Source organism: Neopsephotus bourkii, unplaced genomic scaffold (genome assembly GCF_033783945.1).
Source record: "Neopsephotus bourkii isolate Nb327-2 ecotype Australia unplaced genomic scaffold, CSIRO-AGI_Nbou_v1 NB_1652, whole genome shotgun sequence".
NCBI classification, from domain to species: domain Eukaryota; kingdom Metazoa; phylum Chordata; class Aves; order Psittaciformes; family Psittacidae; genus Neopsephotus; species Neopsephotus bourkii.
The window spans coordinates 518,793-541,791 of NW_026902126.1; the positions used below are offsets into that span (position 1 = coordinate 518,793).

The 22,999-nt window shown below is 54.7% G+C and overlaps 2 protein-coding genes across 2 annotated transcripts; both read right to left on the bottom strand.

The window, feature by feature from the left end:
- Nucleotides 1-1,792: 1,792 nt before the first annotated feature.
- LOC133223727 (uncharacterized) lies at nt 1,793-3,711 on the bottom strand. Its single transcript, XM_061374681.1, has 2 exons — nt 3,366-3,711; nt 1,793-2,571 (listed from the first exon to the last, which is right to left on the bottom strand). The coding sequence occupies exons 1-2, from the start codon at nt 3,709-3,711 to the stop codon at nt 2,000-2,002; spliced, it is 918 nt and encodes a 305-aa protein (XP_061230665.1). The 3' UTR covers nt 1,793-1,999.
- A 107-nt stretch (nt 3,712-3,818) lies between these two features.
- CMKLR1 (chemerin chemokine-like receptor 1) lies at nt 3,819-5,423 on the bottom strand. The gene has a single exon (XM_061374680.1). It carries the CDS (start codon nt 5,369-5,371, stop codon nt 4,283-4,285), a length of 1,089 nt encoding a protein of 362 aa, XP_061230664.1. The 5' UTR covers nt 5,372-5,423; the 3' UTR covers nt 3,819-4,282.
- Nucleotides 5,424-22,999: the final 17,576 nt, after the last annotated feature.

A 22,999-nucleotide genomic window follows, 5' to 3' on the forward strand; every position in this document is an offset into this window, starting at 1 on the left:
GGGCTCAGGTCAGAGGCATGGGGCTCCCTTCCTCCTGAATTAAACCCCACACAACGCTCTTGCTGCTGTTTAAATGAGCAGGAAGTACCCACCTCAGCGGCACAATGGAAGAAGCTGCGCCAGCACTTCCACAAAGGCTCTGTAACAGAGGGGAGATGCGAGTTATAAATCTGAGCAGCAGCAATATTCATGCCTGACGAAAGAGGCATGTTTATTTATCAGCTTTCCTATTTCCCATCAAATTTGCAGTTGACAATCTGCCTGAATGGAATGGAGATAATTTAACCACGGCTCCAACCCGCCTGGCACCCGGGAAAGGGGAAGAGCAACGTGTTTATCCCTTTTATTTCTAATTCCAATCCCAAATAAAGGCAGTGATTTATCGGGGAAGGGAAGCACAGCTTTATCTCAGGGCTGTGACAGCTAATAGAAAAAGAGCAGTCATTAAGGACAGTAATGTGTTCCACAGAGATGGGTTTGGTGTATTCGGGAGTCATTTCCACAACTGCATGTGTGAAATGAGACCCAGCCCCAGGTTCTGGGGCCCTGGAAGTGGTGGGGAATTACAGGGAGGCAGGAGTGGGATGCAGTTCTAGGGATGGAGATGGGGGTCCTGGGATGGAATTTGAGGTCCTGGGATAAGATTTGGAGCTCTAGATGTGGGTGTTTGGCATTGGGGTCAGTGTCCCAGCTCTGAAACCTGCTCTTCTTTCCCCTCCATCCCTGCCCTACCCTCAAATCATGACCCCTTAACCGCAGGTCTCACGCAGATGGCTCCGCATCCCACTCACCTCTTGAGCCTTAGATGCTAAACCCAGTTACCCACTTCTCCATCTCCTGGCCCAAAAGGAGCTGCAGATCAGGGGGGGATTGGTTGCTGCTGTGCTGGCATGGAGCAAGCCTGGTTTGTGCCACCCGGCCCTGGACCCACAGCCCCAACTGAGCCCCTTCCCTGGATGCTAATTACAGCTTTTGCCCATCACCCTGGAGTCATTGACCCTCCACCAGCATTAATCAAGGGGACGGCATTAATTCATAGCTAAGGACATCACCCAGCTGAATGCATCCGTGCCTGCAAGACCAGGGGGATGGCGAATCAGCGGGACACCTCCAAGGACTCATCATTTGATATCCCAGAGCTTCCCATCGCCATAGGGGACTGCAGCCGATGTTCCCTCCCCTAAAGGAACAAAATAGCTGCCACTGGTGAATCTTCACCATCCCCACGCGATGCCGGGGCTGTGGCAGCGGCTCTGGCACTGTTTAGGCAATATCAAAGGCATTGGGGCAATATCGAGCTGCATTTCTTTGCCTCTATGCCAAAGGGAAAGCCAAACCTGTCTGAGGAGGCCCATGTGCACTGCGAGGCTCTGCTGGAGCTGGGTGATGAGTATTTCTGTCCTGTTTCTGCTTTGTATCCCTGCATTTTTAATGCTCCCTGTTTGATCTGTTCTGCCTGCCTTGATGGGTGACACGGGAACAGGAATCAGTGACATCCCCCGGGGGGGGGCTCGCTCAGTGCTTGGCAGGTTACGAGGTTCAACACCTAAACTTGGGGGGGTTCTCCCTTCTCTTCCCCATCCTCATCCCTCATGCTGGGATGGGGCGAACCAGCAGTGGAAGGGATGGAGCAGCAACGTGCTGCTTGTACCAGCGTGTTTGGATGCATATTGGGGTGGGGGTGAAGGATTTGACCCCCTCCTGCTGCCCCATTGAACAAGGGGAAAGTATAAGTACAAGAGTACAGAGTGGGTCTATGGGGGGGTTATGGATTGCAGGAGGTGATGGGGAGATGAAGGCAGGTCCCAAGCACATTTTCCCCACCCTGAAGAGCCATTTGACCTCTTTAGGGACAACTTACAGGGGGAAACCCACAAGGAGCATCTTTAGATCTTCCATAGGAGAGGCTTAGAGCATCACACTCCCATCTCAGCTGTAAAGCCTCAGCCACGCATCCCTGTGCCCTTCTCCTCCTGCCTGCCTTCCTGCAATCCCAAATTCAGCGCCAGGGATCAGGAATATACACTAGGAAGCGAATGCTTACTGAAAAGCCCTGGGATCCTTCCTGCTCCATGCAATGAGCTTGAGAGCATACGGGTGTATTTGTATGTAAAACAGGGGTTTTATTAAATAGGCAAACAGCTACAAAGGCAAACTCAAATATTAGGTCTCCCAAGCTGTCAGTGTAATGATGATTTAACCCAAGGTTATACAGCGAGCCGTCACTCTCTTGTTTGAAAGCTGTTTGCAGCAATAATAGATGGGCTTGCCAATTCCAGCCATGGAAGTTAGTGAGGAGCATCCCAAACCAGGACCAAAGGGCAATAGAATGACACTGCATCCTCGAGGGACATGGGCTGCCTGGTGAGGAGAACCTCTTCCCACCATCAGCTCCTTCTTCCCCTGTGGCCTCCTCGGTCACAGCATCTTCCAAGGGTAGGGATCGGGCACAGGTTTTGTGGGAAAACCTGGATGGTCCCTGCAGGCAGCTCAGCACTGTGGTGTAGCCCAGGGATTGGGCATTGCTCCCTGGGGAAGCAGCAACACTGCTCATCCCAATAGTCCCCAGCCCTAGGAGACATGGAAATGCCTGCAGGTGGGTGCCCTGCAGCTGTGCCATGTTATAGACAGCAGCACTCAAGAGGCAGCATCACCAATCTGCCATTCATTTCCCTTATAATCCCCATCCCCTGCTGTATTCCCTTCCTGGGCTCAAGCTGGACAGCCTTTGTTTTCAGGATAAACCCCTCCACCCCTCCTGCACCCCACTTCTCAGCACCCTCCATCACTGAGGACAAACACGTCCGAGCACACACCATCAGCAGCACCAAAACTGCAGCCGAACATGGTGGGTCCATCATATCCCTGTCCCAGGGATGCTGCAGTGTAATGGGAGAGGAGCAACAGCTTCATGTGGTGCAGGTGCTCCCCTCTCCCCATCACATTGATGCTAATGAGGTGATGCAGATCAAGGCAGATGCATGAGGCAGTGCAGGGGGTGGATGGGATGCCTGATAATCTGCCTCAAATCCAGCTCCTGCTGCAGCATCCACTATTATCCACGGCATTCCCGCAGCTCAGGGCTGCAGCTCAATTACTGGGGCTTTGTGATTGGGTTTGTACCAGCGTCTGGCATGAGCTGCTGATGGGAGCCTGCAAATAGCTCAGTGCCTTTTGCTTCTTCGCTTCAATTTGTATTTCCAAATAGCTTTCAAAAAGCTGTTTTCTACAGCTTTTAAATAAGCCATCAATAAATAGCTCAGCATTTGTGACCAGCTCTCAACTGCCCCCGTGCCAGCCCCTGCACAAAGCATCGCTTGGGCTGGGACACTCAGGAACACCCTGAGATGTCCCTGGTGCCAAACCTGGCTCCAGGGATGGGCTCTGCTCCTGCACCCAACGCAGGGGGAGCACTCGGTCATTCCTTGCTTTCCTGGGAATGAAGGGCTGTGGGTGACACAGAGAAACCAGCACATCAATAAGCGTGACACCGGTGTCATGGTCAAGAAGGCCAAATGGTGCAGGAGCTCCCAAGCTAACTGTGCATGAAATTGGATGGAGACAGTGGCTCGGTCCATTCCTCACCACAGAGGTCTGTGTGCAGCAGCAGAGATGGGCTTGCTGCCTGGTCGGAAGGACAAACTCATCCCATAGGACTGACTGATCACACCAGGGAGCAGCCAGCAGTGGAGCCAGGCCTGCGGTCTGCATCACTTAGAAGACATGGAGGATTTCCTGGTTGGGATATTCAAATCCCTCCTCTGAAGGCACTTCCCAGGGTCTCTCTGGGTACGAAGTGCTCACAACACAGCTAAAACCACTGTGATAGTACCAATATACTTTAGGGCTTCAACGTAAGTAGTTATATGCATACATAGGACATAGGGAGAGTGTCACATTTTGCCATAACAAATATCATCCATGGTGGGTTCCCACCCAGCCGCCACATCCTCTGCCCAATCTCCCATTAGGAATGTCTCTGGAAGTGGCAGGAATGCCTTTGCCAGGCCAGGCAATGCATAGATTAGGCAGGAATGCCCTGAAATGTTCTCTTAGTAGTTTGGTGCAATGATCTTTGCAATTGCCATGGAAGATGAAGGGCAGTTGTATCTGCCCCATGTACATAAAGGGGCAGTTCCGACCCCTGCCAGCCCCCGGGCAGCAAGACCAGTCAAAGAATACACTACAGGACAGCGCTGGACCGTGCTTGTCCCAAACAAGGGGCCATTGCAAGGGGGGCCACCATCACAGTGATGAGCATGGGCAACAGCAGAGGTTGAGTTTAGAGGACTGTTGTTTCTTTCTCAGTCATTGAGGACATCTTGGAGAAGCTCCTGTGCACGATGCTGGAGTGTCCTGTCTCCTCGCTGAGGGCATTCACCAGCCTGGAAAGGATGGTGACCTTAAACTTCTTGAAGTCCTGGCCCATGAAGACATAGAGGACGGGATTCATGCAGCTATTGGAGGCAGCGAGCGCTGTGGTTATGGGGATGCTGATCTCGAACACGGAGCGCGGGACCACGTCGGGCTCTGTTTCCAGGAGGTTCAGGAGGTGGTAGGGGCTCCAGCAAAGGAAGAAGGTGACTATAATGGTGATGATGATCTTGAAGGGCTTTTTGGACTTGGCGAGGCGGTTCCGGCGCAGGTTGAAGGCGATGGCAATGTAGCAGAACGTGATGATGGTGATGGGGAGGATGTACCCGGCGAGGAACCTGGTGATGTTCACGGTTCGGTGCCTCATCAGGGCCAGGGCTTGGTAAGACTTATTCCTGGAGAGGGAAAAGTTGCTGAAACAGATCACGGAGTTCCGGGCTTGTGCAGTGTCTCGGAAGACAAGAGATGGGCAGCTCATAATGATGCCGATGGTCCAGATGATCAAGCAAACTAAATAGGCTAAGTTGGTCGACCGATGGTTTTGAGACCAGACAGGAAAAACCACTGACACGTAGCGATCGAAGCTGATGGTGGTGAGCAGAAGGACACTGGTGTACATGTTGAGGATGAGGAGGAAGGAGTTCAGCTTGCACATGACTGTCCCGAAGATCCAGTTGTACCTCATGGCGGTGTAAGCAATGTTTATGGGCAGGAAGATGTTGAAGAGGAAGTCGGCAACAGCCAGGTTGAGGAACCAGATGGCATTGACCGACTTCTTCATCTTCAGAGTTATGATGGCAATGACAAGGCCGTTCCCCAGGATGCCCAACACGCAGGACACGCTGTAGATGATGACAGAGAGGATCCTTGCAATGTCCTTTGGGTCGTGGGATGGGTCTGTCCACACACTGTTGGTCGTCTCCTCATAGGTGTAATCTGGGTAATCACTGTAGTTATCAACATCATCCAAGTAGTTGGACAGATTGGAAAGGGCCATTATCAGGACACAAATCACAGCCTGCTCAGTCCTGGCGATGCTCCTCTGTGTTTCTGCTGAGCAAACACATGGTGTTAATCACAGCAAGCACAGTCACAGGATAGGTGCTGGAGACAGGGAATGGAGCATGCATGTACAGGGAATCCCATGGGAACCCTGTCTCTGGCCATGGAAGAAGATGCTGCTGTGGCTCTTCACTGGGTTTCCACCTATCAACCAAGAGCCATCAGCGCCCTGAGCTGCAGGACGTGATTCAGCCCCTTGTGTCCTCCAGGATGTGGCTGTAGCCTCATCCTGCAGAAAACGCCTCTTACCCGCCTACTTCCAGGGTTAAAACGAGGATGCTACCGATTAACAGCCCATTAACAGCTCTGAGCCCTTCCAGTCCGCAAAGGATTATGGCTCTGCTCTTCCTTTCTCCTGAGCACCCCAGACTGGACTGAAAACCCATCAGGCAGCTCCCCACTGATGCCACCATGGAACTGGGGTCACATCCTCTCACCTCTCCTCTCCAGTGCAGCAGATTCCTGGTGGGATCTGGGGATAGGCAGTGTCCCACAGCAGGCTGGCAGCTCCCTCCACGCAGGTTTAGGGACCGAGCCGTAACATTAAAGCTGAGATTAAATAAAAGGCCATTCGCCCTGGGATGTGGGGTTAAGGGAGGAAACGGACTTTGCCACTCTGTGATTTAACCCTGTGCAGCCTCCTTGGGATAACCCAGCACAGCAATCCTGTACCGTGCACTCAGCACCAACATCCAATGCAAACCAGCATCAGGACGCACATGCAAAGAACCCTGCAATCAAGCCCATGGTAATGTTATAACAAATAATGAAAGCCATAAATAGGAGTGAGGTGCCCGGGCTCTCCCACTGTTATTTCCCTGATTAAATCAGTTCCCAGCCTGCTTTAAAATGTTAATTGCAACAACCAGCAGTGTCGTTTGCCATGGTCTGGATCCAGCCTCCACCAGGCACTTAGAGCCCTGCGTTAAATGGGTTCAACCACTCCCCTGTGAACAGTGACAGTGGGTTAATGCCAAGAGCCACCAAAGCCAAATAGCAAAGCCCCAGCACAGGGCATCGCACCCAATCTAGTCCTTGCAGGGGGGAACATGGCTCTGCCCATCCAGGCTGGACCCTCCTGCTTTCAGGACTCAAAGGTCCCCCCGAGCATCACCCTCCCCACAGCCCTGCTCCGAGCTCCCCATGGTGATTGCTGGAACCTATTGTTTTCTCCCTGGGCTTTTCCTCCTGTTCCTTCCTGCCATTGCTGCTGCTCCCACCGCTCCCTCCAGCCAGGGGCTTAAATCACAGCCCCACGGCCTCCCCCTTTCCTGTGCTCCCAGAGAGAAGTGGCCAGGATAAATAAGGTTTTAGTGCAAAGCCTATGGATGAGCCCGAGCTGGGAGTAGGCCCTGACCCAGCAAGACCTTGCTTGTCAAAGGGATGAATTAAAGTTGATGATCCGGTGAAGTATCAGCAGAACTGGCTCCTACAGCGCTGACTGTTCCTGTTCCTGGGTAATGAGCCATTCCCACCACTGCCCTCATGGACCAGCAGGTTTCTTGTCATCACCTTTTTCAAAGGCAAAGTTGCAGGTGGGGAGCCCAGAGCCCTCCGTGCATCCCACCCTGTAGCATCCCACCCCACCACCCTTATCCAGAGACAGGGATGTTCCTCTGTGTGGGTTTGCTCTTCCTAAGGGAAGAAGCTCCCAAGGAATGCCACCACCCTGTCATTGCCCCCATGGGTGAGCAAGGGACCTGGGGGATGGACCCCTGCCCCTCGCCACCATGCAGCCAGACAGACCCCATGTTTGCTGCACTTCTTAAGGCAGACAGACAGGGTAAGTGGGGTAAAAGGAACCCCCCCAACCCCTACCAAGGTTGGCGCTGGTCCCCACTCAGGACGAGGATGCCAGATTGAACAGCAGCACCAGGGCTCTGTTTCCCCCTGGGGTTTGGCAGATTATGGGTCGGTTTCCAGGGCTCATGTGGAGCCACCACAATCCCCACGGCAGCAGGCAGAGAGCTGCCAAACCCACCATGAACCTCCCAGGATGTCTCTGGGCACCAGGATCTGAAGCCCAGACCCATTGGAAAATCATCCAGCAAATCCCCACCTGCCTCCCTAACCCCTCCCAAACCCCAAGCGGGATGACTGCGTGAAACCTCCCATTTCTCACTGCAGAAAAATCCCAGAGTCTGGCATCAAAGCCAAAGCCACACTCGTCAGAGTGTTCCAATGCTCCGCTCTGGGTTGCAAATACCCGGCTCGAGCCAAAACCACTTGCTCTCCATTGGGCCCATTCATCTCTGTCCTCCTACCTCAGCAAACACGAGCACAGGATCTACCCAAAATAGCCTCTGGTGCAGCCGGCCCCGCCATCCCCGCAGCTGTATTTGTCTTGGTACCCAGGGAAGGCTGAGCCCGGGCCGTGGGCGCCGGGGTGGGATTCCCGACGGGCGGCTCGCGCATCGCCAGCATCACCGGGGGAGGATGAGGTCAGGAATTGTTGTTCTTGGGAAGGCAACAGGAAACGGAGAGAACAGCAGAAAATGTTCAAATCCAGCTTTTCTGGGCGAAAGCTCTTCCGTGGCCAGCACAGACGGGCGGGGGGACGGATGTGACCGGGGCTGCAGGGAAACGGCCGGATCCGCACAGCGGGATGCGGCTGCGTCCGAGGAGGACAGGAGATGCTCAGCACCCGGGCAGTGGGTGCTGCCTGCACCAAGCACAAGCAGGCTTCCTGCCTTCTGCCTCCCCTGTGCCTGCGGGCAATGCTTTTATTGAAGCACTGATACAGGTTGCAGGGGAGGGAAGTAATCCAATGAAATCAAATCAAATGAGCAGACCTGCTTTTGAGCACTCAAGATCCTGCCTGAGCTGTCCAAGTGCATCATGCTTGTAGCCATATGATGCTCTGCAATTGGGCTGGGACCAGCCTATGCTTGTGCACAGGGCCCCACCAGCACTCCTCCTGCACTGGGGAAACCAGGGGTACCCTTGGGTTAGTGTTTATCCCACCTCGGAGCACCCACAGGGTGCCAAGGATGTGCAGAGCCAGGACATACCCCTGGGGAGCAGGCGGATGGACAGGGTGGGCTCTGCAATCCCTGCCAGCCCCTGCAGCTGCTCTGCCTTTGTCCCAGTGGAGCGTTCCCCCTCCTTCCCAGCAGCAGTTCGAGGTCCCAAACCCCAAACCCGCTTCCTCCGGCACACGTGGGAGCAGCCGGGCTGCCCACGCAGCCCCGATCCCGGAGATGGGAATTGCAGGCAGATGTTTGGGGGAAACATGTGGTTGCTTATCTGGGGAGCTTTGGGAAGGGCACGGGGAGAAGCAGCATCTCGATGTCCCCCTGGACCTGCAGCACCGGTCCCCTCTGAGCTCTGCACCCCTGGATTCCCCCCACAGCAGACACTGGGCCCAGTCCCATGGGAACTTGGTGCTCTGGTCAAGCTTGAGTCCAACCCTGTGGGATGGATCCTGAGCACAGCAGCTCCCATTGCCGTCAGTGGGAGCATGCCCCATCCATCCCTCTGGCACCCCATTTTTCCACCATAGGGTTGCACTGGAGGGACATCCCCACCAGGATCCAGCATCCAGCCCTGCAGTGGCAGCTTCCAGTCCTGCATGAGGGATTGATTGCCAGCACTCAGGGGAGCAAGAAAACAAGGGAACAGGAAAGCATCTCTGGGTACCCAGTTCCAATTCACCCTTATTTTAAACAGCAGTTGCCATGGCAACAGCTCCCGCAGGGAGAGATGCTGCGCAGCATCCCTACAAGGATGCCCAGGGGATGGAGCCCCAGCCCTTGGTGTGAATCAGCCACCAGCCGCATGCCCATCACAAGAGAGCTCAGACCACACCACAGCAAACCCCAGACCCCTGGCCTGCCCAAAACCTGCTTCCCAGACACATTCCCAGCCCTGCCACCCATCCCTGGACCCCTGTCCAGTTCCAGCTGGATACAAAGGGGACAGGGATGTGGGATGCAAAGGGAGAGGCAGCAGCAGCATGCTGAGCATCCACATCAACCTAACACCGAGCACATGGGCTCCTGACAACAAGGATTCAGGCTGGCATCTCCTAAGTCACCAGCAGCAGGGGACCCCCACGGCAAAGGGAAGGAGCAAAGCCAGTTCCCATAGGGGAAACTGAGGCAGGGTGCTGGGGAAACCCAAGCCCTACCTGTTTCCATGGCATTCAGATGCATCCCAGCTTCACTTCCATGGAGCAGCACTCAGCTCCTTGCTCTTTCAAGACCCCCATTCCCATCCACTTTCGGCACCACTGGCTGCTCCCTGCATACCAGCTAAGGCTCCGTTCCCAGCCCATGTGAACGGGGGGGGGAATGGGAATAGCTGGAAAAGGCAGCTTTAAAAACTCTGGCTGTGCCCAGGGTGGGACAGAATAACAGCATGAGTCAGTGTTTGTCTGGGCAGAGCCTGCCAGGCTGCGCAGGGCAGGATGGGTCGGGATGGGATGGGATGGGATGGGATGGGATGGGAGGGAATGGGATGGGATGGGATGGGTCTTCACACACTGTTCCCTAGTTTGGGGTCACCCTGATGGAGACAACACTCAAATCCAGCCAGAACCTGGTGTTCAGCCCCAAAGCACAGGGCATGCAAGGCTTTTCCCCGGGTGAAGGAGCCTGCCTTTCCCTGACACAAATTGCCTGGGGTGCTAAGAGCAACCCCATTGGTAAAATCCTGGCCCTTTACTCCCGTCCTTCCTGTTCCTGGGAAGGCCTGAGGAGTAAAGAGGAAAGTCACAGAACCATGGAATGGGTTGGAAGGGACCTTAAAGCCCATCCAGCTCATCCAGGGGCACCTTCCACTGGAGCAGCTTGCTCCAAGCCCCTGTGTCCAACCTGGCCTTGAGCACTGCCAGGGATGGGGCAGCCACAGCATCCCCATTCAACCCATTCCAGTATCCCATCACCCTCACAGGGAAGAGCTTCTGCCTAAGAGCTCATCTCAGTCTCCCCTCTGGCAGGTTAAAGCTGTTCCCTTGTCCTGTCCCTACAGGCCCTTGTCCAAAGCCCCTTTCCAGGTTTCCTGTAGCCCCTTAAGACACTGGAGCTGCTCTAAGGTCTCCCTGGATCCTTCTCTTTTCCAGGCAGTATTGGACATTTTGGGCAATATTGGACATTTTCACCTACACAAGCAAAGATTCCCTTTAAAAAGGAGCAGTTTGTGTTTTGGTGCTGCTTAAAATGACCCAAGCTGCATCTGAAATAATGAAAGTTCTTTCATATCCTCTTCTTGTCTTCTTTTTATATATATTTTTATAGCTGGGTTGTTATTAATCCCAGGCTCTGCTGGCACTTTGCAGGCAATAAAAAGCCCAATAAAACTCCCTATTCCAGAGCATTCTCCCCATTCCGTCACACCAGCCCTGTGAGGACATCCCTAAATATGACCTGGGATTTACCACAGCTTAGGGCCAAAGCCAGCACAAGAGAGAGATGCAGAATGTCCCACCTGCGGGGCTGCCCTCAACCAGCTCCGGATTCTGAGGATACAAAAGAGGAAGGAAACCATGGAAAAAGGAAATAGTTCTTTGCCTTCTGCTGCCAAGGATGGGGGACAAGCAAATCTCAGCCCCTCAATCATGTGAGAAAGCCACCCTGCATCCTTAGGAGCATCCTCCACTCGCAGCTGCGTGCTGCTCGCCCAGCTGCATGCTGATCAGCACAGCAAAGAAAAGCCCCCCTGTTCTCCTTGTCCCTAACTAAGGGGATGCTATGAGGGCATTCACCACCACCCCCCTTTCAAATTCACACCCGGTTCCTTTCCCACATGGAAAAACACTGGGGGAGATCCCATTAGCGAGGGCTGCAAAGCTCATCCCTGGAAGAGATGGGGGTTGGATGGAAAATAGGTGAAAACAGGGATTTGGGGTGAGGATGAGGGGGGGCTATTGGCGCGCATTGGGACCCTGGAGGCCACCACCCCCCCTTGTGCCAAACCCAAACCCACTTTATAACAACAGGGCAGCAAAAACCCTCAAGTGATTGCAAATCCTTTGGGAAAAGCAGTGATTTCCATCCTGCAGCCAAATCCCCCCTCCCAAACACATAAAACTCCATAAATTCATGTATAGACCTAAACATCTAAAGGTATTTACCTGAGCTTGGGATTTGGAGCACATCTCTGCTTCTTCTATCACCTCCTTAGGGCTAGAACACAAACAACCCCAGGGTTACACAGCTGCAGCATCCCAATGGAAGCTCCTTGGGATGTTGCTGAGCTTTCCCATCCCGAGAAGGACACAACACACGTATTGCTGACGGGAGGATGAGGCATAAACCAACACAAGCAGCTGGTTTATGGGCTCAGCACAGAGATGGGCAGCGCTCGGGAAGGGGAAGCGATGCTCTGTGGCAGGATGTGGGGACATGGGGAAAGGAGCCTTTTTGCATGGTTCAGCTGGACACAGAAAGGGGATGAGGCAACCGGCTGCCTCTGTGCTGCGTCCCATCCACCACGGCCCCTGCACCGGCCCAGGAGTCCCATGGGATCTCACAAGCAGGGTTGGAGCATCCCTTGGTCTCATTGACAAAGGGTGCTCTGTGATATGGGATGGGGCATCTCCACCCCAGGCTGCCCCGCATCCCTGCCCCATCACTTGGGCTGCTCCTAGATCAAACACACAGGAAGAAGGGTAACCCAAAGCCACCCCTGGGGTGCATGGCAGAAGGGGATGCTCTCCCCTTCGTCACATTGGCCTGATCCTGCCTGTTCCCAGCTATTCATCCAGCCAGGCCCTATGAACTAAGGTGGATCTGGATCCAGAAGCAGGTTTCCACATGAATCAGCCCATCTTGGTTTGCATAGGGACAGCACCAAGCACCAGCCTGGCCTCAGTGCTGTGCCTGCAAGTAGTGGTTGCCTGCAGTGTGCATGGTGCCTATGGTGATCCAGCAAGGACTGAGCCTGGATGGCCACAAACCTCTGTTCTGAGCCAGAGAAACCCATCCAAAGGGAGACAGACAATAAAAATACAGGTACGTGCAGTGACCGGACCCAAATCCATCACCATGCACCTGCACCAGGAGCATCACATTCAATCCGAGCCCCATCACCATCAGTGTGTTCTGTGCCTCCCAGCTTCACCCACAAGGGAGAAATCCCTATTCCCTCAGAGCTGGTGGCTGCAACCAGGAGGCTGCCACCAAAGTGGGGACCGTGGCAATACCCATTGAGGAACGATACCCATTGAGGAGGGATGCCCATTGAGGAGCGATGCCATCTGCAGCCACCACCATGCCCGGTGCAGGTGGGGACCTCAACCCCGGTTGCATGTGGCCGAGCTCCCACAGGAGCTGAAAGAGGAATTGCTGCTCTTTGCACAACTCCGGGTTGCGACATCTCCCATGGCTGAATCAGGAGGAAATGTGCTGATGCTCGACGGGTCCAGCGCGGGGAAAGGAGAACAGACACCAAAAGCACAGACGTCTGCACCGCTCTGGGATGTGCCAATGCGGGAGGCTCGTGACCAGCACGGTGACATCCCACTCCCAGGACCCTGGGATGGAGCAGGAGCCAGTGATGCAGTGTGTCATGCTGGTGGCACACAGCGGGTCCCCAGTGGGATGCACTTTGCACCCCAATGTGCTGCGGGCAAAGCGTCCCCCCATTGGTAATAAATGCAGTTCACCCCCAAAACCCATGAGAAACACGGTCCTGGTGGGCTGGGACCCATCCCATCCTCTCCCGCACCAGCACACCCCAATCCCCCCGGTACCTTGAGCATCCCAGTGACCTTTCCCAATACCTCGTGCAGTGCCACGCTCCGTGTCGGGGTGGATGGTGCCAGGGTCACCCTGCGGCTGGTGAGGAAGAGGAGCTGAAGGCTGAAGGCTCCGTCTGGCCCCTGCTGCAGGCGCAGCACCGCTCGCTCCCCGCCGGCTTTAAGGGCTCGGGGAGGGGAAGGAGTCACGGAGCATCCATCGCTGTCTTGGCAGCACGATGCTCCGGCAGCAACAGCTGGGAGAGGGTGTGACACTGGGAGCTGGGAACGCTGGCCACGGCCCAGCGAGAGGAAGCTGCTTCCCAAGGGGCCTCCTTTCCTGTCCCGTTCCCCCCCTCCAAGCCAGGAGCTCAGCACCCGAGCGAGGGATACGGGAGCACCGAGGGCTGCGGAGCGATGCCGGTCCCAGCCAGGGAGCCCCAACGGGGGGCAGGTGGCTGCCACCACCCCGCTGGGCTGTCCCCACCGCGGGTCAAGCCTTGTCCTCCGCTGCTCCCCCACCACCACCGCCGCCCCCAACTCCTTCCAAGCCGTTGAGTCACTTCCCTTCGTCAGATCTGGCTCCCAAACGCCGCCGCCGCCGCTGCTGCTGCTGCTCGGGGCCGCTTTTCCCGGTGGCTTTCATTAGCACCAGGATGCAGCAGCTGCTTCCAGCGGCACCCCCGGCCCGCACAGCAGCGCCAGCACCCCCTGATCCCATCCGCACACGGTAATAAAGCCTCTGGGGAGGGGGATCGGGGGGGTGAGAGAGGCACCAGGTTCCCTGTGTAGGATGATGGGGGTCAGGGGGAACCTGGCCCCAAACAGGGAGGAGACCCGGACCAGGAGCCCACATGGAGCAGGAGGTTTGGATAACCCCATGCTTGATGTGGCATTGAGAAAACCCCCTCCCTCCCTGCACAACCTCCACACTCCTCAGCCACAACAGCCCCGGCCCATGTTTAACCCAGCTGGGGTAAGAGCCAGCACAGGGATGGGGGTGAAGGCATCGCCTGTGAAGCACTAAAGAAGTTTTGGGGTGATGCTGCCTGGGGAAGGAGCAGGATTTGCCCCATCAGGACACCCCAGCACTGCTTCAAGCAGCACCGGTGCTGCCCTGGGTTTGCCACCAGCCAGTTCATCCCATCTCCCCTGCAGAAGGATGTGCCAACATCAAGGGTAATTAATTAGGATTAATTGATTATCCTCGAGGGGCCGTAAATGCAGCCACAAAGCATCCTGCAGGCCCAGCCAGCAAGGGGAGGGGAATAACCATGAATTAATGCTATCGCCCTTACTGTGCTGGGATACAAACAGTGCGTCTGCAGCCCAGCTCCTGAATGAGGCCTCAAGAGATGCACAGCCCAGGCAGCACCACTGCCTGCATCCCATGGATGGTAGAGGCAGTGAGCTGGGAGTCAGCCCCCCCCAAGCCACCCCATGGTGTGTGGGAAGTGGGGATGCTCAGTCATGGATGCTCCTTGCCAAGGGCTGGCCTTGGGGCGCAATCACAGCGATGCTCTGCTGCGGTGACAGATAGCACCAAGGGGCAGGATCAGTCCATCACACATTGCCCCACACCAAGTCCTTTCCCAGGCACCTGCCACCACTCCCCCAGGCCAGGCAGGACGCAGGATCCTGCCCACAGGCGTTATCCCATTAAAACCACGCTGACTCGGGATAAAGCAGCGCATCCCTGCGCTGCGGCTTGGGGTTTCCCTCTGAGGGGCTCAGCATCGCCCACACACAGCAGTGGCTCCAGGAGGACAAACACCCCCTTTCCCAGGCATAAACACTGCAGCAGCACCCGTTGGGATCAGCTCCGTGCATGGGGCTGGCAGGACCAGCAGAGCTGCAGCATCCATCGCATCCCTGACAGGCACGGAGCCACCCACACCGAGCACAGCAATTAGAGCTCTAAACTCAGCTGTAACAGAAACTGGGTGATTGAGGCTTATTGTAACCCCCAACCACCTCCCTGCAGAGCCAGGGTGGAAGGACCAAGCCCAGCAGGCCTGGGTTCTCGCCCTGCTCTCCTGTATGGGTGGTGGGAACCCGCCTGAGTCATCCCGAAGCAGATGTCACACTTAATGTGGAAGGAATTGCATGAAGCTTTTCCCTCTCCAGGGGAGTTCTCTCCGTCATCCAGCAGCGCTTTCCCTCGCCCTGGGCAGGGCTGCGGGGGAAAAACCACATGGAATGGCTGGAAAAGGAGCTGGGCTCAGCTGTGAGGACATAGCGCATCCCAGCCCCAAACCCGGCCCTGCTTCAGGGCTAGCTTTGTCTCCCCATGTAACCATGGGGTTATGTTTCCCACGGGCAGGCTGTGGGGAGCTAATCCCTCCTGCTCTTGGCTTCACTGCTGTAACCAGCTCCATATCCCATCTCTGCCTCATGATCCGAGTGGAAACGAGAACTCATGGCCCAAATGGGAAGCCCACATACAGGATGTTGGATAGACTGCTCACTGGTTTGATACAATCACAATGAAAACAGTCCCAGCCTTGTGCAACGCAGGGCTTATAAATAGCAGCAGGGCACAAGAACCCAGCAGGGCTCCACACAGCCCTGCCTGAGCTGGGAGGATGCTGCTGACAGCCACTGTGGTCCCAGGGCTCAAGTGATGCTGCTGGTTGATGGAGGCACCATATCCCACTGCATCCCACCACTGGGACAGGCAGGACAGGGCCAGGGCATCCCTAAATCAGTGGCAGGCAGCAAGGCTCGCACACAGAGCATCCCTCCTGGTACCACTGCCCACAGCATTCCCAGCACATTCCCCACCTCCATTTGACTCCAGCGCTGCAGCATTTTTAACGCAGGCTGTGCTCCCTCTGCAGAGCACTGTCAGGTTCTCAGAAACACAAGTAGGACATGGAGGAGAGCATCACCCACCCATGGGCTGGGATACGGCTCCAGCATCCCCCCTTCTCACCCTGTAGCACCTGGAAAACACCCTTTGCACAGCAGGGATTATGAAAGTGGTTGCCAACGCTCCATCCACAGGGCAGGGCGATAGCTCAAGCCTGGGAAGTGATGGACATGCCCAAGCTGGGTGATTTAGTGATGGTTTCAATCAGTGCAGGAGCTGTCACAGGCCCCTGACAGCTCCAGGAGGGGGGATGAGGGACTGCTGGGCACCAACACTTTGTTTTATGGGAAACCCCAGCCCAGGACATCCTCATCAAGTCACTTGCTCCTTGTCTTGGAGCCCTTCCACAGGTGACAGAGAGGGTGTCACCCACTGGGGATCTATGACAGGGGTGGCTCTTGGCATCCAATCCCAGCTGAGCCCTTGGGGGGTCCCTTTGGGGCACAGGGAGCACTGGTGCTTGGATCCAGTGGCACTCCAGGGCCTGCCTCCCCTCAGCAGGAACCACTTTTGGTCCCCAAGGCAGCAAGGACAGCTTGGGATGAGCAGATGCTGCTTATCCAGCAGGAACCATCCACCCGCTTCACGCCTTTCCCATGGGAGGCCCTGCCTCTGCCCAGAGCCACATGGGAGGGGGTGAGAGCAAGAGTTTCCTACAGCTTTCCACCAGAAAAGATAGCATCTGGAGCAGTAAAACCCATGGGGAATAACAATTCCCACTGCAAAAGGGAAGGCGAGGAACAGCACCAGGCTCCTGCATGCAGAGCTTCATCACTAGGGGCTCGGAGCACTCAATAAGCTTCAGTGGGAGCTAAAGGACACTGCAGCTGAGATGAGAAGCAGGAGATGGCATTCCCTATAACCTGCTTTTGCCCCATCCCTGCAGCATTGCTATTCCAATGCTCCAAAACCAGCCCCCATCACAAGCAGTGCCAAGGCCCTTTGGAGAGGAGCTGGAAAACAAACTTGGACCCTGAGGATGATACCTGGGGACCATCCCATTATTCCCGGCTCAAATGTGCAACAGTTTCCCTGATCTCTGCAGTCCCCTCCCAGTACAGGGATCCCACATACCTGGAAGGCAGGTCCATGATAAGGAACCACCAGCAGCATCTGCCCCAGTAAAGCTCCTGTGGTCACAGCCTCAAGGATGCTGAGGGCCCTCACAGTAGCTCCATAAAGCTCAGGGCCAAAACCTTCAACCCAGCTCCATTACCCCTTTGCTCCATGAAGGGCATTTCAGGAAGGGTCTCTCCTACCGGGAGTCCAATTGAGCATCTCCAAACGGCATCCAGCCCCCAAACCTGTGAGGAACAGCAGTGGCCACAGCCCCAGCACAACCAGTGTGAGCCCTCACCAGAGCATCCCTGGTGATGTCCCAGCTGAGCACCAGCCTCCAGCCAAACTCCATCACAGCGACCAAACAGCACTGGAGAGAGCCCCTCCCCTTCTTATAGGGTGCTGCAGGGTTAATCAGCACAGGCTGGGGTTTTCCAGGGATCAATTCCCGAGGGTACCAGAGGCTCAATTGCTCCCTAATGGCTGCAGCTGAGCTGGGGAGGGGGGATTTGCCTTCAACCAGCCCCTGGTTGGGGAGGACAAACCCATCCGGTTCATGTGAAATGTGCACTGCCAGGGATGGGGCAGTCACAGCGGTTCCTTTAATTCCCTCTCCAGATTCCTTTATTTCTATGGCATGAGGGAAATTAAGCAGCTCCGTGATTTAAATCCCTCCCAGCAAAAGAAAATCCCTGAGCCAGGAACGGGCCCGGTTCTGGATGGAGTTTACTAATAAAGGGGAAAATGAGGTTATTTCCCTTCCCACCAAGGAAAGAGCAGTGCCAGCAGGTCCTGCGAGCCCTTCATCCCATCCTCCAGCTGTATGGATGTGGTGAGGACCATGGAATGAGGCAGAGGAAGGGATTAAAGCAACATCTGAGCGAGTTACGTCTCCGCTCCTACCGCCTCCACCGATTCATCTGAATTCCCGCAGGATCCTCTCCATGTGTTCTGCTGCACAAGATTAATGGTGGATTTAAAATCACATTTTTCACCTTGGGACGTGCCCATAAATCTGGGGAAAAGCACCGAGGAGCTCTTTGCCAGGGATATTCAGCGACGGAGCCGAATCCGTTGGGATTCGCACTCACAAATGGGTTTCCCCAGGGCTCTTCGCACAGCAAACTCCTTGCTTTTCCCTTCCTGGAGGTGGTTTGGGAATGTGAGAGCGAGAAGGCTGGATTCCCAAGTAGGCTGCACCTTCATTTCATGCTATTTATGTGATTTGAAGGGGTTTTATCCCCCAGCTGTCAGCAGAGGCAGGAGGCAAAGGCTTGCTATGGGCAAAGCAAGCTGGTACACGGCAGGATGCTCTGCATCCTTAAACTGGGCTTGTGGCCCTACCGCTTCTGCTGTCAGCGCAGTTCCTCCCCACCCTGCACCCCATGTACCCCCAGATTGTTCCCAAATCATTCATTTTGCCAGAACCGAGGGTTTTCCACAGGGATCACGTCCCCCTGTGGGAAATGTGCCCTCTGTTTCCTTGTCTCCCACTTAAAGTGGGGTTTGTTACCGGGACATCTCCTGTGGGAAACCACTGCAGGTCAGGACTGCTTGTGTCTGCATCTCAACCAGGAAAACACCCAACCACAGAGCTCTGGGTCTGGAAAACAGGAAGACTCCGGCACTTGTGATGGTGCAGAGCTCGGCTGCCTCCTCTGGACACCAGCAAGAGCTCGGTGTCAGCATCACTGCCTGCTCCTGAGCTCCTCAATCACTGCATTTAGGGGCTCAGTGGCCACCAGCCCCTGGTCCTAAAGGAATTTAGGATGGAGAGGGGTTAAATGCAGCCTGCCAGGGCTCTGGGTGGGGATGCTGAGCATCCCACCATGAAGATGGATGATGCTGACAGGTCTTTAATGGCTTGTGTTAGCTATGAAACAGCATAAGTTTAATTAGGGCTCATCTTTTGTGCTACACTTCAGCATCACCCTAAAAACTCCTCAGGTTGTACCTACATAATGTCCCACATGCAGGATATAGGATACAGGCAGAGGTGAGTATTCCTGTGATCTCACACCAAATAGAACCCTCAGTGTGGCTGATGAACCCCTTGGGATATACCCAATTCCCTAAGTAACCACCTGGGTTTGTCTTCACAACAGCAATGGGCTTCAACTTCCCAAACACCACTAAGAAATCCTGCTTTTCTCTTGATGATCTTAATAAACAAAACCAGCTTTCCTTGCAATTCCCTGTTGGGGAACACAATAAGGGATTCATGGAGCAAGGCTTTGCAGGGACAAGTGTTTTGGCTGGTGCTCACAGACCTCCCCAGTGCCCACCAGCAGCAGCTGGTGATGGGTACCATGCTGGGAAGCAGCAGGGCCGCTGCTTCCATGCGGGAAGGCTCAGCATCCCTGCCAGGTCCCTCCAGCTCCAAGCAACCAATGCCATTTTCGGCCTCATTTTGGCCAGGGGGTAGTGGCCTCAGTGCAGGTCCCCAGGGCTCTGCTTCCCCCCCTGTTAAAAATAACATCAAAATATGCTTTATTCCTGAGCCCATGCCAGCCATGGGGCTATTTCTGGAGCAATGAGAGAGCCACTCAATGAGCCTGTGGGGTACCTGTGCCCTCGACGGGGTCCACTACATCTTACTCCCGCAGCCAGATGTGGCTCGAGCATCCTGATGTCCAAATCTCAGCCCTGGGCTGGATGCAGTCCTGCGCCGGAACCAGTGCAATGCACAGATCCCTGATCCCCAAATGCACCCGTTATGATGGGAATTATAGATGAGGATTATTTAAAAGGAAGAATAAAGGTTAGGAGCTATCAAAAGGAATTCATTAGCGGTGTTGGTGGAAGCCAGAGCTGGAATTTGCCTTGGAAAGAAAACAAATGAGAGCCCAGGAGGGAATCCAGGGAGGGGAAGCCGCAGCGCGGAGCTGCACGCAAATGTTCTGTGTCACATTATACAGAATTAATGCTCCGGCTTGTCTGCGCAGATGAGAAGGATTTAACCTAAAGAATCAATTACGTTTCCTCACAGACGGCCTAATCTAACCCGGGTGGGAGTTGGGGGGAGCAGAGCCCCTTGCCTGTAAATCCCTGACTTGCCCAGCTCGGAGCTTCAAAGCACCGGGAGCCGTTTGCCGGTGCGGAGTCAACTCCATCCAGATGAAACCATGGCCTAGAAGTAGATCCATCATCTATTACTAAGGAGAGTTAAGGTGAGGAAGAGGCAACGTGGCCACTGTTACCTTTGGTGGCTCTGGCTGTCAGTGTCTTCTGACTGGAGCACTTCAGCATCACCCATCCATCTTGTCCCTCTGTTGAGACATCTCCAACATCATTTGTCCCTCTGGACCACTCTGAACCCCGTTAGAATCACCCTTCTGGCCACGAACCCAGCATTGCCTATCCATCTATCTATCTATCTATCTATCTATCTATCTATCTATCTATCTATCTATCTATCTATCTATCTATTAATCATCTATCAACCTATTATCATCTATCTATCTATATCTATATTTATCTATCTATCATATATCTATCTACCTATCTATCATCTATCTATCTATCTATCTATCTACCCATTCTGACAGCTTCAAGCCTGACCCAACACCACCCATCCAATCCATGTGTCTGCAGCAGGCAGCACAGAGCAGCACAAGCAGTTCCAGAACCACCTTCCCTGCATCCCACATGCCCATTTACACCACTCTGGCTCAGGGTGATGATTTGAAACACCACCAGCACAGCTCCCTGCCCATGCTGTGCCATGGAGAGCGTGTGCTGCTGCCAGGCTGAATACACATCCATGTGCTGTGCTGACAAGGGGCTGTCACACGAAACACTCAATAAATTAATGGCTTGCTCAGATACTGGCGAGTTTATCAATGAGCTAACGGATGGACCAGTTCCCAGCCACACTGGTGACACTCTGGGCTCACAGTCCCTCGCTGGAAAGAGCTCAGCATCATTCCCTCCAGCCCCACGAGCGGTTCCTCTCCATGTAAGAGACTGATCCGAAGGCAAACGCATGCAGTTTTGACTTTAATAGAAGCAAAAAAATCCCTCTGCTAATTTTCTGTCTGTGGCAGGCTATTATTAACGTGTCATTATTCTTCAGAAAAATTTGATCCTGCCTGGCCCAAGACACATAAAGTCTCTATAAACTGCAGCGGGTGATTTATGACTTGGCATCTGGGGACCTGAGGGAAGTAATTCAGCCCTGTCACTTTTTGTTCCTATTTAAGAGTGTGCTGCAATTAATGTTTGCCCGCCGGGAGTCCTGCAGTCAAAGTGGCATCAAAGTCACCGCTTCCGTTTGACAGAGATGAATTCATCATAAAGCATCCCCCTTGAGCGGGAATACCCCTGGCACAGGCAGTCCAGCAGCGATGCCGAAGGGATGAGCAGCTCCAGCAGCACCTCCTGCAGCCCCTGCCATAGGGAAGTGCCGTTTCCTAGGCTTTTCACCCCAATTTCTTCCTGCATCGGGCGCCAGCAGCACCAAAGTGCAGGTGCAGGGGGGTGATGTTGGGATTGCTGCTGCCTTCTCGCTATTGCCTGCAAGTTAAAGCAGCCACCGGGATAAATTGCTGGGGTTTGGGATCCCCCCATCCTCCCCTGTCTCTTTTTGAGCTCTTAGGCAGAAGCTCTTCCCTGTAAGGCGCTGGCACAGGGTGCCCAGAGAAGCTGTGGCTGCCCCATCCCTGGCAGTGCTCAAGGCCAGGTTGGACACAGGGGCTTGGAGCAAGCTGCTCCAGTGGAAGGGGTCCCTGGATGAGCTGGATGAGCTTTAAGGTCCCTTCCAACCCAAACCAGGCTGGGATTCTGTGGTTCTATTACATACCTATAAATGAAAAAGCCATTGCAGGCAATGCAGAACCCAGCACAGCTCCTCCCACAGAGAAAAGAGTTCAGAAACCAAACACCCACCTGGGATCCAGCGCTGGGTGCCCTCAGGACCGACTCTGGCCACGCAGCATTACCACACCAGTGCCAGTCCCACCAGTGCCCTTGGGCACCTCACCAAGACACCACTGCCTACAGAGCACAGGGCTTATCAGCCGCTCACCCCACGCAGTAACACCCTCAGCACAGGCTGGGACTATCTCCCAGTGGTTCTCCTTGCAAAGCTGCTCTTTATTTCTTATGGGTGATGGGAGAAATATTCCCCATCCCAAAAGCACCCTCTCTGCAGCACCAAGTGAAGGAGGGCCTCAAACTTCAGCTGGAGCAGGTGAATTTGGGGTGGCTTCATCCTCATCTCCTGGCATCATGGGCAGGGGTGAGGGTACCAGCCCCACAGCATCACTATCAGCCACAGGGTATAAGTGCCTGGAACAATTATGGAGAAACAAGGGATGTGGGGATGAGCAAGTGGTTGTGCTAATGAGCTCCAGGCCTGGGGATGGTGGCCCAGGGATGTCTGTTCTGGCTCTCAAATGGCTGCTGGGGTTTTAGAAAGAGGCCACATCAAAGCACCACAAAGGTACTTGGAAATAACAGGCCCTGGGATGGGGGAAGCAGAGTCAGCAGCAGCGATGCTGCAGAGCAGGAGCTGGGCTGGGGACCGTCCCCCTGCCACATCCACAGTGATGGAAGAAACCACCTCTGCTGAGCAGGCAGGAACTTTGGTATTTGCAGCCTGGGGCTTTCTCAGATTCTCCTTTGATAGCCCCAGAACCATCCTGTCCTGCCCTGTCCTTATGGAGGTGATGGTTTCCCTCTCCCATGGATGGACCCTAACAAATAAACCCACCATGAGCATCACTTCCCTCCCTCCCGGCTTCCCTGCAGCCAGGGCAGGGGCTGAGCCGGGCTCCTTCCCTATAGATCCAAGCAGCTTTGGTGGGAAAAGAGCTGAGCTAAGTGATTCGGATGCCTTGCAAAGCTGGAGGGATCAATCACCTTCCCCAGGCCCTGCTGGAGGGAGCAGCATCATAATCCTCACTGTTTTAATTAGGTTTGCCTCTGCTTTATGTCCCGTGACATAGAGACAT

Bases quoted from the DNA above. Each gene is read 5' to 3' on its own strand.
- LOC133223727 (XM_061374681.1), bottom strand. From the start codon at position 3,711: ATGCAGACCGCAGGCCTGGCTCCACTGCTGGCTGCTCCCTGGTGTGAT. The intron at 2,572-3,365 runs GTTTGGCACCAG...CATGTCTCCTAG, and splicing joins GAGCCCATCCCTGGAGCCAG to GGCTGGGGACTATTGGGATG.
- CMKLR1 (XM_061374680.1), bottom strand. From the start codon at position 5,371: ATGGCCCTTTCCAATCTGTCCAACTACTTGGATGATGTTGATAACTAC.